General features: G+C 43.5%; 2 protein-coding genes and 1 pseudogene across 2 annotated transcripts; 1 reads left to right on the top strand and 2 right to left on the bottom strand.

Annotated features, from left to right (window-relative positions):
* Positions 1–2,132: 2,132 nt before the first annotated feature.
* On the bottom strand, positions 2,133–3,534 carry LOC107279138 (probable galacturonosyltransferase-like 1; annotated as a pseudogene).
* Positions 3,535–4,242: 708 nt separating this feature from the next.
* Positions 4,243–5,052, top strand: LOC9270523 (glycine-rich cell wall structural protein 2-like). The gene has a single exon (XM_015757563.3). It carries the CDS (start codon positions 4,289–4,291, stop codon positions 4,856–4,858), a length of 570 nt encoding a protein of 189 aa, XP_015613049.1. The 5' UTR covers positions 4,243–4,288; the 3' UTR covers positions 4,859–5,052.
* A 6,398-nt stretch (positions 5,053–11,450) lies between these two features.
* On the bottom strand, positions 11,451–12,281 carry LOC4348782 (putative glycine-rich cell wall structural protein 1). Its single transcript, XM_015758285.3, has one exon. It carries the CDS (start codon positions 12,245–12,247, stop codon positions 11,666–11,668), a length of 582 nt encoding a protein of 193 aa, XP_015613771.1. The 5' UTR covers positions 12,248–12,281; the 3' UTR covers positions 11,451–11,665.
* Positions 12,282–15,453: the final 3,172 nt, after the last annotated feature.

Here is a 15,453-nt window from a genome sequence, read left to right on the forward strand (position 1 = left end):
CTTCAAGATCTCTTCCACGTAGGAGTAGTAGTGTAGTTGACATCTGCAGAGGCGACCTCGAATCTTTCGCAGTTCACTTTGACATCGCTGCGTGAGCTTCTAGTGCCATTGGCGACCCAGCCATGCGCGTACGCATACATATATGCAGTTTTTGACGCTCTGCAGGCAGAGGCGACCTCGAAATTCTCGGGGCCAATTCTTGCGGACAAATTAAACAAACGCTAGCTGTCTCTCCTCCTTTTTTTGCTCATCGCGTAAACGATGTACTGTTTCAATTTTATACTGAACCAAACACTGATACCTTTTGTCCATTAAATTTTAAACATTTATGCAGTTTAACAACATGTGGTGAATGAATTACATATTATTGAAACATTTCTCTCGTGGTGAATCTTACCGATATAAATCTCCTGTGATGTAAATTTATATAAATTGATAAAAATTGATGGTTAACGACGTAAAATGTTAGATTGTACTATCTCTAATGGGTTTTAAAAGGAGATGTAGCTTCCGATTAATGTTCATGATTTATCATATTATTATTGTTGTTGATAATATCAGGGGCGGAGCTACATATAGCTAAGGGAGTGCCCAGGAACCCGGTTCAAAAGAAATTTAGCTATAGTTTATCCATTTTCACCATATATATACTCTGTTAGTTCAAATTTAGGCACCCATATCAAGCTAAATTTGATTCAAACCAGAGTAAAGCAAGCAAGTGGAACCCCCCCTTTATTTTGTGCTAGCTCCGCCCCTGGATAATATGTTTTTTACAGTTGAAATTATAACTATATGAGAAAGCATTGTTCACAACAAGTTAATGTATTGAAATAAATTGTAATATACAAGTTGATGTTTTTGTGCAGATTTAGATGATGTGAGGTTTGATTAATTGCAAGCACCCTAGAATGACGACATCCATGCATCTTAAACGGAGGGAGTATGTTATGTACTATATGGGGAATCTTTTGTTGATTTTCTGGATGATTGCATTGATTTCATAATTAAACTGCATTTAGTTGGTCAGGGTCGTCCCGTTTACTTCACTGTTATCGAAGATGATATCTATGTGATCATGTAATTAATTTTTTTGTGTTAAAAAATGAACACGTGATTGCACTCTTTCGCCGAAGCTTCAATAAACACATGGTCAAAGTAATTTGTGAAATGTGTGTGTTTGGATGATACTCATCTCCAAGAGATTAAGGGTAACCTTAGTGCTTGACAGAGCACGTACAGATGAATTAATTAATTAGGCAGGCCGTGCATGGAGATGTGCTGCAAAAGGAGAAACCATATCATGAAAAAATATCATTTGTGAGGCTTTCACTATTATTCTTTATTGTGTCCTAACTCAAATTATTTTCCTTTTTATTTATTAGTTATGTGCACTGTATGCAAAGGCCGGCCGGAAAGATTAACTCTCTTCTCCATTGTAAAAATATGTATAGTTCTGAAGACATGAAATGTGATTAACCAAGCTATATATATGGCTCTTGGTGATACCGGGTGAAAATTGCAGAGTGTATACCACTGAGGAACAGCCTTACCGAGTGTTTTAGCCCTGTTGCTGTGTTTTTGACACTAGGTAGAGTCTCCCATCCCAGTAGTATAAATAGCAAACTATAATTTACAATTACATATGCTTGGGTACGGTTTGTTTCAATACTATTTATAAAGAGCAATTCTACGGTCCTTGAGGAGGTGTAAAATTTGGTACCTCATGGTACCTCATAGTACCTAGGTACCAAGAGGTACCAAATTAACAATAGAAAAAATGGTACCTCATGGTAGCTCCTCAAGGACCGTAAAATTGCTCATTTATAAAAGTTCAATTCACAGATTCTAAAGCAAACCAAATGTGAAAGTTAATCTTACATAAATGTACTTATTGTGTACATATATTTGAGCCTTTAATTTGAGGAACAAAACTAACACACAGGGAGAAATATATATGTATAATATCTGTACTCCATGAAAAGAATGAATTTTCCACCCTATCTACTCGATCACCTACTCGTGTCGTAGTTTTAATTTATGAGAAAATCCATGAAATGCCATTGACAAACACCCTGATCCCAGAAATGCCATCGACAAATACAACTTCCTGAAAATGCCATTGTACAAGTTCATTTCTTCCAGAAATGCCATCACACCGTTAGTCCACACCGTTAGAGCAAAAAATTTTACAAAAATGACCAAATTGCCCTCACTCCAAATAATACTATCCTAATCCATCGGTAAAAAAAGGCGAGCAGCTCAGTCGATCACGAGCTCTCGATCGTACTTTGCCCAGATGGCGTCGAGCGGGCATGGCCTGCCGGCGTCGAGCCTGTCCCATGGCTTCCCCTTGCTGCTCCAGTGCAGGAGGCTGACCGCGACGGCGTGCAGGCCGCAGTAGTTGTCGCCGCCGAGGTCGTGCTGGTTCCAGCGGTGGTCGACCGCGGCGATGCGGCCGGCGAACACGAGGAGGAACGGCGGCAGCGAGCCCAGCTCGTAGATGCGCACCCGCTTCTGCAGCTCTATCCACTCCTCGATCTACGCCATGTAGCCGGCGCGGCATCACCGGGACAGGTCGAGAACCATGACGCCCGCGAACGCCTCGAACAGCGCCAGCGACGCCCAGAACCCCGGCGTGAAGTAGGCAGTGAAGTTGGCGCCGCAATACTTGGGCGCCGCCACGGCCGTCTCACCCGGGAGCGGCGTCACGGTGAGCGCGGCGATGTCGTCGGTGAGGACGACGTCGGAGTCGAGGTAGACGACGCGGCAGACGCAGGAGGGGAGCGTGGAGGCGAGGTAGGAGCGGTCGTAGTTGAGCGGGCGGTCGAGCGTGCCGCGGATGGAGGTGAAGATGAGCCCCGCGACGCAGGACTCGTCGAACGGGTACACCCGGAACACCAGCGACGGGAACGACGCCCGGACGGTATCCCTCAGCTCCCTCACCGCCGCCTCCGAAGAGACGGCGAGGAAGTGGAAGTGGACTGACCCCGGGCAGGAGGCATGGCGGAGGACGGAGAGCACCGCGGCTATGGTGCCCCTCAGGTATGACGCGTCCAGCGTCATGGCCACGTGCACCGCCGCGTGCGGCGAGCACGCCATGTCCGCGTCCGTCGCCGGCAGCGGCGGCGCTGCAAAGTTGGTGAACTGCAGCGCCTAGCTCCCTGTACTCCGGCACGGCCACCGCCACCGACGCGCGGCTCGAGCGCGGCGCGGTGGATGACGAGGAACGCGGGCGTCCGCGACCGCATGAGCCCGTGGCATGCGTCCACGACATCGTCGGACGCGGTGGGCCGCCCGCCACAGCAGCCGCTCCGCCACTGCCCGCAGCCGCCGGCTCACCCTAGCCACCACGCACAGCGCCCGCGGTCCCAGTTCAGCGCCCAGAACACCAACTCCAGCACCTTCTCGTCCATGATCCGCGGCGGCCCCAGGCGGCGGAGCGTTGGCCGCAGGCGCGGTGGTCACAGGCGGCGGCGCGTCGGCAGCAGGCGTCGTCCCAAGTGTCGAAACGACGGGCGGCGAGGAGTGGCAGGCGGCCTCCTCCTTTACCTATGGTTTAGGATAGGATTATTTGGAGTGAGGGTAATTTGGTCATTCTTGTAAAAAAATTTGTTCTAACGGTGTGGACTAACGGTGTGATGGCATTTCTGGGAGAAATGGGCTTGTACAATGGCATTTTCAAGAAGTTGCGTTTGTCGATGGCATTTCTGGGATTAGGGTGCTTGTCGATGGCATTTTATGGATTTTCTCTTAATTTATAGATAACCCATAATTAATTAAGATATATTTTATTCGACCCATAGAAAAACACAGGCGTTTAGCTACTTGCTCTATATATAAGAGATTACAACAATGGCTAGCTACGTTTTCGTTTAATTTACAGTTAAATTAACTTAATCTGTAAAAGGGATGGCAAAGATTTATACATTAAAATTACTAGTGACTACCTGTGAAAAAATTACTAGTAATTACTTAAGAAAATAAATCTTCATAAAATATGACAAAATAAACTCATGTGCTATCATTTTTGTGAACTATTGTAAGTGGGCAATCTCTTCACTGCTGACATGATACAGTGAGGTCAATAGGCACCATTACAAGTCTATGCTCTTTAAGTCTCCAGTGTCTTGATTTCCTAATAGTAGTACTTGACAGCCTATCACTCCACCAACATGCCATTAGGATATAGACCAGCTGCATGGCCTCGGGCACTATAAATACGCCAGTAATCTTCTCCTTAGCACTCACAACTCATCACATCCAAAGTACCATAGCAAGTAGTTTCACAATGGCTAGCACTAAGCTAGTAGCTCTTGGCTTCGTTGTTCTCTTGAGCATGGGACTGGCCAATGCCGCAAGGGTGTCTAGATACTCGAGTTCCGACGGAAATGGCAGCGGAGGGGGAGGGGGTACTGCGTATGACAATGGTGGTGCCGCAGGGTCTGGGAGCGGTTATGGCGTCAGTCAGGGTGGTAGTAATGGTGCCCATGCAACTGCTGGAGGGAGCGGCGGCGGCGGTGGTTCTAGCCAATATGGTGGATCGGCATATGGTTCTGGAAATGGCTCAGGCTCAAGCTCTAGTCAGACTAGCAATGGGGAAGGAGGTTATGGTGGTGAGTCCGATGCCGGTGGTGGTGGCGGTGGAGGAGGACAAGGACAGGCTGGAGGATATGGTTCAACTGGTAGTGGATCTGGTAGTGGATCTGGCTCTGGTTATAGCAATGCTAATAATAATTGGTATGGGTCAAGTGCGGGAGCGGGTGCTAGTGGTAATGGTGGAGGCAATGGCAATGGTGAAAATGGCGGGAATGGTAGTGGTGCAGGAGGTGGGTCTGGGTATGGTAATGCCTCTCCATAATTACCTTTATTCAATCAGTTCAAAGTTGGAGCCCAACTAATAGTGTTGAATCCGTGTATTTTTATCGTACTTGTTATGTCTACTTGGTAGCTACAAATAAAGGGCTCTGTTGCTTTCGAAGATGTACCCCTGTACTTGGTAGATTGTGTCACTTTACTCGGTTATTTATCATAATGAAAAATACTTGTTCTACACATGAACTTTTTCAATGTGCGTCATTATGCATGTGTGCTACAAATTTGTCATTCTTTTTATTGCGTGGAGACAGTCCTACGAATAAGTACATGCATGATTCGATTGGAGGAAACACTAGTAAAAAAAAAGCTAAACCTTGCCAGTTCGTAACTGGCATCGCTGCCGGTTTTCAAACTAGTTTGTCCAACCAACCGGCACTAATGCATGTTTATAGAACAAACAAATATGATTGCTGCAGTACAAATTATGTGGCATCAAAGACAAATTAATCACCCCAATCAAAAGTTCATCAACATTATCTTACAATCACCAACAATCACAAGTGACCAACATCAAACAAACTTATATTTGCATCAACATTAATTACCACATCGACATCGCCAACAAACATCACAGATAAAGAGAGAGAAGGATCAGGAGAGATGAGCTTAGCCGTGAACCACCGTCGGCCATGGTCATCACAGAAGGCACATTGTCACACCCCCAGAAGGTTCCCCTTCCTAGCTAGCCTTTAAATTCATTCAATAAATTGCCTAAAAGAAATTATTTAATTTAACCTAGCGCTAATCCCTAATTAATAATCTCATTTAATAAATGGAATTGGCTTGGTGGGATACTTCTTGAGTTCCCCATACTGAAATACATTAACTGGATTTTTAGTGGAAATTTCAGAACAAAGTAATTTTAATAATTCAAAATTGATTACCGGAATTAAATAAATCCAAATCTCCTTTATTTTTCTTTCTCGCCCGATTCGGCCGCTTTTGGCCCAATCCTCCCCGCTGGCCCCCTCGCGTCCGCGCCTCCCCTCCCTGCTGTTGGGCCGGCCAAAGGCCCCGCGGCCCGCAAGCCACTGCGCCACCTCCTCTCTGGGGACATTGACAGGTGGGGCCCACCTATCCCCCCATGTCTCCGGCCATTTCGGGCTCACCCCGGCCACATCTGTGCTCCCTCGAGGCTATAAAAAGCTCCCCCGAGCTCCGCTCTCCCTTTTCCCCATCGCCACTGCTCCCTGCTCATTCCTCTGCTCTCGCACCGTCTCACCTAGTGCTGCCGCATCTCCGCCGCCGCTCGCTGTTGCTCAAGCCACCGTCGGGTAGCACCGTTGCTGCCATCGGCCTCGCAAGGCCGAGGAGCATCCTGGCCGCCACTTGGATGCCGCTCCACCTGAAACCCATTCCCCTCGCTCGCCGGTGAGTTCTTCCTCCTTCCCGTCCTCCGGCTTGCAATGCCCATCACTGTGCACCCTCTTTCTCTCTATAATCCCTTTCCCCTCCTTCCTTAGGTGTTGTCGATGCCTGTCCTCCCTCTCACCTGCCAGGTCGCCGCCGTTGTCTTCTTCCCCGCACCGGCCGCTATCATCTCAGTGAGCTCCTTCCCCTCTTTTTTGCTCTTTCTTCGCGTGCGTCGCCAACCGCCGCTTCCCGCATCACCGCCGATGGCCACGCCGTCACTCGCCCGGGCTGGCATTGAGCCGCACCCATGACCCGGCCACCCGCTCCGCGCCACCTGATCGTCCTTGGACTGATCATGCCCTCTATCATCATGGACTGGCGGTGGACCACCTTGGTGGTACCGGTCAATGGTGGACCAGCCGCTCCATGTTGCCGATAGGCGGGGCCCTCTTGCGGGCGCCTAGTCCCCCCTTCGCTGATGTTAGCCCCCTTTTTTAATGCGCAATAAATCACTAAGGTTTTTTTATTAATAGTAAAAATCATAGTGAATCTTCTAAAATTTGTAATATATTCATCTGAGCTCCGTTTAAGTCCATTCAAATTGTAATAAATTTATAAAAATACCTAGAATCCATTAAAAATGCTTTTGTTCCCTATTTCAGTAGACTTATAGCCTGGTTGCTTTGTGTGCTTTGTTTGTTGCATAGATTCCATTGGTTCCGAAGCTCTCGTTTACTACGAAGTGGTTGCAAAGGTTCTAGTAGCACCCGAGCAAGGTAGGTCATGCACCCTCATTAAGCATATTGTACCTTGTTTGCAAATATCTCACACTTTCTGTTAAATTTGCATTATTTTATAATGTCATGTGGGATGGTTTCTCCTAAATGTTATCTCTAGAGAGCACACTAGCAACAAAACTCTCCAACAAAGCGCTACGTCATGATTGTAGCCCAAATTTATTATCACATCTCCTACTTAACTTGTGATAACGCAATTCTTCCTCTGGCCATAAAAATTGGACGTTTTTTTTGTGTAATTTGCTCAGATGTTTTAAAGTTTAATTTGAGCATCGATAATTTCTGGAAGCTCAGCTACAAGAGAAAAATGCATATGTTTGCCTTCAAAAGTACTATCATAGTACTTATATTTCTTTAGATTTTATATTCTAATATAAGTCAATATTTGAGCGAATCATATCTTAAATGCCAAATATCTATAATGGTGTTTTGCATGTATCTATGTATATGGGAATTGTCTCGTTTAATTTAATATAGATCATTGCTTATATTTTCTCTTTTCTTTACCTCGTTAGAATTTAGATATGGGCATATATATACAGCAATACACTTCAGCTGTCTTTTTGCCCTTGCAACATTAGGATATGTGAAGTAGACAGAGTGCAAAAATGACGGGAAATATACTCCAATCCATTGCACACATTCAGGAAATCGTATTGATCAAATCAAACACACCAGGTAAAATATTAATTCGAACAGTCAACCGATCGATCATACCGATCGAGGGATAAGTGCAGGCTAGTTAATTGTAGCTTGTACAAATCGACATAAGCATTCTATTCTACTGAACACAAAACCTGCAGCTGGTGCTGGTATACATCATAGTTGACATTGTAGAGGAGACCTCGATCGAAGCTCTCGCACGTCCTGTCTGACGAGCTTAAGATTTTTTGAGAATCTATTGGTTTTGGTAGTTAGCTTCTGGAAATGTAGAAAAGCTGGGTTTTCTAACTTGTAAGTTCTAATTCATTTTCTGGATTTTACAACCACGGTTTTTCAGAATCCGGGTAATAACCTGAACTATTTGGGAGAACTGAAGATTCTAGAAGAAAATACAGCTGCTAGAAACTTTTCTAAACGGACCCTCAGACCCACGACACATTTGGCCTTTAACACGTACGTTCAAATGTGGCAACTCTCACTACTGGAGAAACCATCTTTGGTCGGTTGCCCAAAATCCACAATAATCCCGGTTTAAATAGGAACCGGGACTAAAGATGGGTTGAAAGATCTGACGTCACTTTTTGATCTTTAGTCCCGGTTGATGTTACCAACCGGGACTAAAGATCATTTTTAGTCCCGGTTTAAAAGAAGACAGGCTATGTCAGACCCCTCAATTATCTTTAGTCCCGGTTGGTGTTATCAACCGGGACTAAAGATCCGGGAAAAAAAATCAGCGAACTGCCCCGCCTCGTCCTCCCCGCCCCTTATCTCTTCTCTCTTCTCCAACTCACCCCTCATTCTTATCACATTTCTTCCCCATCTCCTCCTCCTCCTCCTCTCATCCCCCTTCTCTCCCCCTCTCCCCCTCCTCCCCTCCCCTCCGGCGGCGGGAGGCAGCCGGGCAGCGGTGGCGGCCGTCGCGCACGGAGGGCCGCCCCTGGCGGCGGAGGCAAGCGCAGAGGACCGGGCGCAAGACGGCCGGCGGCGGTGGCCCGCGCGGCGGCCGGGCGCAAGGCGGCCGGCGGCGATGGCCCGCGCGGCGGTGGCCGGACGCAAGGCGGCCGGCGGCAGCGGCCCGCGCGACGGCCGGGCTTCGGTGGCCTTCGCGACGGCTGGCGCAAGGCAGCCGGCGGCCCACGGCCGGGCGACGGCGACTGCTACTTGATTTTTTTTTATTTTTTGAATTTTTGTAGTGAATGATGAATTATTTGTATATTTTGTCGATTTGGGAATGGTCTCACAAGATTTGTGGATTGTGGATGTGTATGTATTATTGATGATTTTGTTGTGTTGATTTGTGGATAATTTTATTGTGCATGATTGATGATTTGTGGATGAATTGAGTGGATTTAGGGTGGAGGAATAGATACCAGCAGCAAAAAAAAAAAAAACAGCCGTGACGTGGCCCTATCCATCTTTAGTACCAACCGGGACTAAAGATGGATTTTTAATTCCTGTTATTTCACCCGGGACTAAAGATGGGTATATTTAGTCCCGGATTCGTCCTCCCGGTTGCAAAACCGGGAGTATAGGGGGTTTCCGCGAACCGGGAGGAAAGACCTTTTCTCTACTAGTATCTCTGATCATCACATGCACATATTTTATATATACAAAGCATGCAAAGAAACCCAATGCACGCGGAGATTGGGATAAGCGAGACAGCTGACATGATCATTTTAATATTTTACTGTAGAGTTGAACATGAAGAATGCCACGCCATCATTCTGTCAGATGCCGATCGATTTGACCAGCCGCCGGTAGCTCAGGAAATGTACATATCCAGCAAAATAGGGTAATTCACCTGCAATAATGAGTTTTAACGTTTAATTAAATCAGGCCATACATGATTGGTTATAAAATAGTACTAATGATCATGTGAAAATGAAAGTACTAGTCAAGAACGTACGGCGTGCAATCCGATCGAGTTGCTTCAAGTTGGCCATGATCGAGTCCTATGCGTATCCTTGAAGAGGTCGATCGATCTCACTCTTTTTTTTTTTTTTTGAAGATGTGCAGAGGTTGATCTTCGAAGTGAAGATTTGCTTGCTCGAAATTCATCGCGATCGTACGTCTTGGAACTATCACCGAGTCGATCGTTATACCATTAATTACGATGATGGCGATCGCTCACGGTTTTAGACTCCAATCTCGCGATCACAAGCTAAGTAAACTGTGGCGACTCTGGCGTGCGCCGACAGGACGGAGACCCAAAAGCTACTTTACAAAATTAGGACCCGGATTTATATACGCACGAGATACTTTGCAGTCAGGAGGAGAAAATTTGACTTCGTTTTGAGAGTTGAGACCATGTGTTTTTTAGCATCTTTGCTAATACAAAGTTCACAAATCCCATTTCCGATTTGTTAGAAAACTTATGCAAGTTTTCTTCCCCCAAAACTTTGAGATTTGTGACCATCAGATCATTTCAAGATTTGCGCATGAAGGGAAAAAAGTGCTAAAAAGAACTTCTCACACATGTCATGCATAAGATCCCAGTGTGCTAGCTAACCAAACCATTTCACGTATAAGTTTAATATAAGTTATATCATAGTTATAGGATAGTTACATTGCAGTTACAGTGTAGTTATAATATAATTATACTTAAATTGTACTATAGTTACGTTTGAAAGTTTTTGACTAAAAAAACTTGCGACGGTTTTTCTGACTCAAAAAACTTCCTTTCTATTTAAAGTCGCAAGACAAGTAGAGGAAAAACCTCTCCTGTAGCAGTCCCAACACTATCAACTCTTCCAAAGGCTCTGCTGATTGCCTAGGCGTTATCTTCTGCACTGATGCGCTCATGCCCATAACACGACTCTTTCCTTCTGCTCGGCAACACGTACCACTTATGGTGAGTTTGGATGATATATATATATATTACTCCTTCCTTCTATCACTTCCTTTCAAATGTATTTCAATCTACTACAATAATTGCCAGTAATAAAAAGTGAAATGACACTCTCAAAGGGTTCTCTTATATATATTCCTCAATGATGGGATGTAAAACGATGTCCATATTTTTTTTACTGTTAAATTTATTTATTTCTCCAGTGCTGCTATACTAGGCACACAATAAATTTAGCATTAGAAACGATCGCACTCTCCGGTAACATCTCAAGCAGCGTAAATTTACTCGGACTAACTTAAAGAATATAGCACTTCTATATTGCCAAAAATGTTTACGTCATACAAGTAGTTCTAAACATCCTTCGTATAATCAGGAGTATAAATCATGACCTTCTTATAGCTCCAAAATATCGTTCTTTCACTCCTGTCTGGTGAGAATGCAAACATCAACAGGATTACACGGAGTACGACTGTGGTGAACTACGGTCTGAGCGAAGGTATACATCCGGTCAGATACGTAGCTCCGAGTCCGAGTCATACAATGATTCTTGTCTCAGCAGTTAATGGTAATGGCTATTCTCCTGTTTCCTTGCTTGGGCCCAATGATTCTTGAGTCCTAATATTGATCTTTAAGCTTAATAGGACATGGAGAAAACCCTATGGAGGCAAGACCAATGATCTTTATTAAAGCCTATGGTCGATTCAAATGAAGTCCCCAACCACAACCCTTACCCAATCAAACCTCCACCTCATCATTCAATTTTAGATGGCACTCTTTGGGTTGAGCCATATATGCGACTAGTGTTTGTTAATTTGCTCAAGTTTACGAAAACCACGTAATATCATTATAGATATCAGCCAAGAACTTGCCCCTAAATTATTGGAGCAAATGGTTCACAACAAGTGATCAGATTGGTTAAATAATATAATTTTCACCACAGTTATGCAATATCTCTCCTAATTTGTTACATGTTACTGCATTGGCAGAAACTTTACATGAAGCCCTTTATTTCTTGAAACGTGATGCATAAAACAGGTGTGAAAAAAAAAAGAAAAACAAATTTCACAACATTGACATGGCACGGACTAGGTTGGGCTTCAAGTTTTCATAATTTCCAGTATAAAGGAAATTAAGGATTGGCATCACCATAGCCACTCCCTGAACCTCCGCCGCCACCGCTACCACCATTTTGTCCATAGCCATTACCATTACCATAGCCACCAGCATTTGCATTTGCATAACTTGGTCCACGCCAGTAGTTAGAATTAGCGTCACTATAGCCAGAACCAGTACCGCTACCAGATCCTTGTCCAGTTGACCCATAATTTCCATTGCCTTGTCCTCCGCCACCACCGCCACCGCTACCGCCTGCACTAGAATATTCACCACCAGAGCCATAATAATTTGAACTATACTGACTAGAGCCTGAGCCCGAGCCTGACCCACTACCAGACCCTGATCCACCATACTGGCTACCGCCACCGCCGCCCCCTCTGCCTCCACCACTTGCGTGTGCACCATTATAACCACTCTGACCAGATCCCGTACCACTTCCGCCCCCGGATCCCCCACCATTCACAGATCCTGACCCCTCTCCACTACCACTGCCTGATCCTTGGGCACTTGAGTATCTTGCCACTCTTGAAGCATTGGCTAATCCAATGCTCAAGAGAACAATGAAACCAAGAGCTACGAGTTTAGTGCCTGCCATTGTGAGCTAACAAGCTAGCTGAGTGTGGGAGGAGATGACTGGTAATGAAAGGGTTGTATGTGTATTTATAGTGCTAGAAGGCTGAGCACAGGCCACAATTAATAGTTATTTAACTTAATAGCACCCAGTTGGCAACCTCCTTAGGGATGCTTAGTAAACTGCACAAGTGGAGAGTGCATTTACTTAAAGATGAATCATGCAATGGAAGTAACAAAGAGATATATATTGAACACATTTTGTCAATCTAATAATATGTCAGGGTATATGTACGTGTTTGTTCACAGGGATGAGGATGTGCACGTGTATATGACTTTCTTTTGAAAAAAAAAGAGTTAGTGCCTAGAGTTTAGATAATACATATATCCTACTTAATTACTAGTGTATTACCAGCTACAAATACACATTATGGTATCACACATTCTGTGTTAAGATATGTGGCATACTACTAGAAACTTGACACGCGTGCTCGTATTTACGGCTAATTATTGTTTTAGTGATAGGCGAAGTATCCACCTATATCGAGGTGTCTGTGATAACTTCATTAGTCTCAAGATATACCAGCCTAGTCTTTCGAAGGTGCTCATAGCAATACGGTGTACGTCTGTTGCATCCATGGGGATGAGTGTGTACGTGTTGTGGAAGTCTGTGGACGTTTGTATTGTGTTTCTATTTAGAAAAAGAAACTTGCTTTCATAATGTAAGTCATTCTAATATTTTTCACATTCATATTGATGTTAATGAATCTAGATATGTCTAGATTCATTAACATCAATATAAATGTGGGAAATGCTAAAATGACTTACATTGTGAAACGGAGGGAGTAGTTAGCATTGATCTTACTTTCTTGATTGCCATATGAAAAAATTCTGTCAAAATATATAGAACTTCATCATTATGAGATAAAAGGTGTAAACTGCATGCACAAGTCTTCAGCTAGCATAGTTAGCTAACTAAGTTATTGATTTATAATTTTAATTTTTAATACAAATCCTTAGCACATAGTTCAAATAGTTGTAATTTATTTCACATTTGCAGACCACTGAAGCACATTAATTAAGTCCATCATGTCGCAAGTGTCATCGAAGCTAACATCTCCTTTTAGTTTATGTCTTAAATATAACTTCCTCCGATCATGAGTATATAATATTTCGAACAAGAATATTTTATTTTAAAATAAATAAAAAGATCAAATACTTTTTATGATATTTATGATATATGGTATGTAGTATTTTGCAAGGCAATATTTTATACATTTCTTATATGAACAAACATTTGAGAAGTTTTTAATGAGAAATATTAAAACTTTTGACTATCTTACGGTAAATCTTAAATATTTTATGATCGAGTTTGTCTAGAAAATATCTCTTAATTATCAAACAGATAGTTTACGCCCTGCCCAACAATCAAAATCGGCCAAAATACACCCCATAGACAATGCAAACTGGTTTTGATAGTTGTTTTCATCATTTCAGCATCACAATACATATATTTCAATTATAACTATTTTTTCAGATGGCTAGAGGTTATGCCTTATATATTGATACCGAAGTGTATAAATATACACATTATATTATTGGTTTTTTCATTAATATACAATTAAAGGGTTTATTCGATCAAAGGGGTTAGCTCCAGGAGGCAAATATCGTCCGCTAACGCCCAGGACCTCGTCTCCTCTTTGATCTTATATATGCATGATCTGTGCTGGTTTAATGCAGGCAAAAAAAGAAAAAGGTTATATGATACTCTTAAATTACAGCTACTATTTACATCTCTATATAACTATCTAGGTTTCACGCAGGTAAACAAAATACTATTTAGATTCAGAATTACTTAAAACCAGATTTGTGTTGTCTATACCCTATAATTAAAGGGAGTATACTATGGACTCTCCCTAGCTCTAGCAGCTGAGGCATAGTACAGTACAAGTTAATTACTAGCTTTACACAAATTAACACAAAGCACTCTACTGAAGAATATAATCCTGCTGGTGTCGTAGTTGACATTGTAGAGGCGACCTCGAAAAACTCTCTCAGCCCATGACATTTTAAGCCTTTGACATGTACATTCAAATTAAGGTGGCAACTCGAGCACACATATTATAAGATATAATCATACAGGTGCCCGATGCACACGCGGAGAGATTAGCGAGATATAGCTGACATTGATCATTTTAATACTACATCACAATCACAGCATATAGTTTACCATGCAGAATGCCACACCATCATTCTGTCAGATGATCAATCTGATCAGCCACCGGTAGTGATACTCACACTCCACTGACTGCATGTACAGGAACCGTATATATCCAGCAAAACATAATTAACCTGCAATAATTATAGATCGAGTACGAACTAAATCAAACCGTACAAGATTGATTAACCTAAAAAATGTATATAATCATGTGAATGTAGTACAACTAGTCAAGAACTTACGGCGCGCGAGCCGATCGAGCTGCTTCAAGTTGGCCTTGATCCTGCGTGATTATAATTCTTTCAGTGGTCGATCGATCGATTCTTCTAAACTGAAGATTTGCTTGCTTCTCATCGCGATCGTCTTGGAATTATCACCGACTGGTATGGCGATTGCTCGCTGTTTTAATTAGATTCTGAAGCTCGCGATGGCAAGCGAAGTAAACTGCGGCAGCGGCGGCGACCACGCGCGCCGACAGGATCGAGACCCGGCTAGCACATTTACAACTCGATCAGGTTTTTTGATATGTATAATATCCTTGCAAACCATGAGGAGAGAAATTTTGACTTTATATTTGAGACCATGTGTTTCAAAGTCTTTGAGGTGTCCAAGAATGAACGATTATTGAAGGTAAGTGGTTGTGTTGATATTGACAAAGTTATATATATTGCTTTCTGGGTGTGGTCGGTTTGGATCGGGCTTATGGTGAATAGGGTTTCGTCGGTGAATAGGGTTTCGTCAGTATAGGACCAAGGTGACGTCAGTCAGACCAGAGGTGTTGTGGTGGTCGGACCGACAGGCCCGACGGTTCGACCGACAGACTCCAGGAGGGAATTGATTTTAAGTTGTTTTTCGTGGATATTTGCGATTGCTTAATGCTTACGACTTCTCGATGGTCTATACGTATGTGATACTATTGTGTGCTAATAATGTGAGTCAAGTTGGCAAGAACTTGTAGTCGGATATGGTTTCTTTGGTTGTTTATGTGCATGTGTTGCTTGAGCCCTCTAAGA

This window comes from Oryza sativa, chromosome 10, assembly GCF_034140825.1.
Source record: "Oryza sativa Japonica Group chromosome 10, ASM3414082v1".
Classification (NCBI taxonomy): Eukaryota; Viridiplantae; Streptophyta; class Magnoliopsida; order Poales; family Poaceae; genus Oryza; species Oryza sativa.

What these genes read in the sequence shown, in the direction of transcription:
- LOC9270523 (XM_015757563.3), top strand. Translation starts at nt 4,289, where the DNA reads ATGGCTAGCACTAAGCTAGTAGCTCTTGGCTTCGTTGTTCTCTTGAGC.
- LOC4348782 (XM_015758285.3), bottom strand. Translation starts at nt 12,247, where the DNA reads ATGGCAGGCACTAAACTCGTAGCTCTTGGTTTCATTGTTCTCTTGAGC.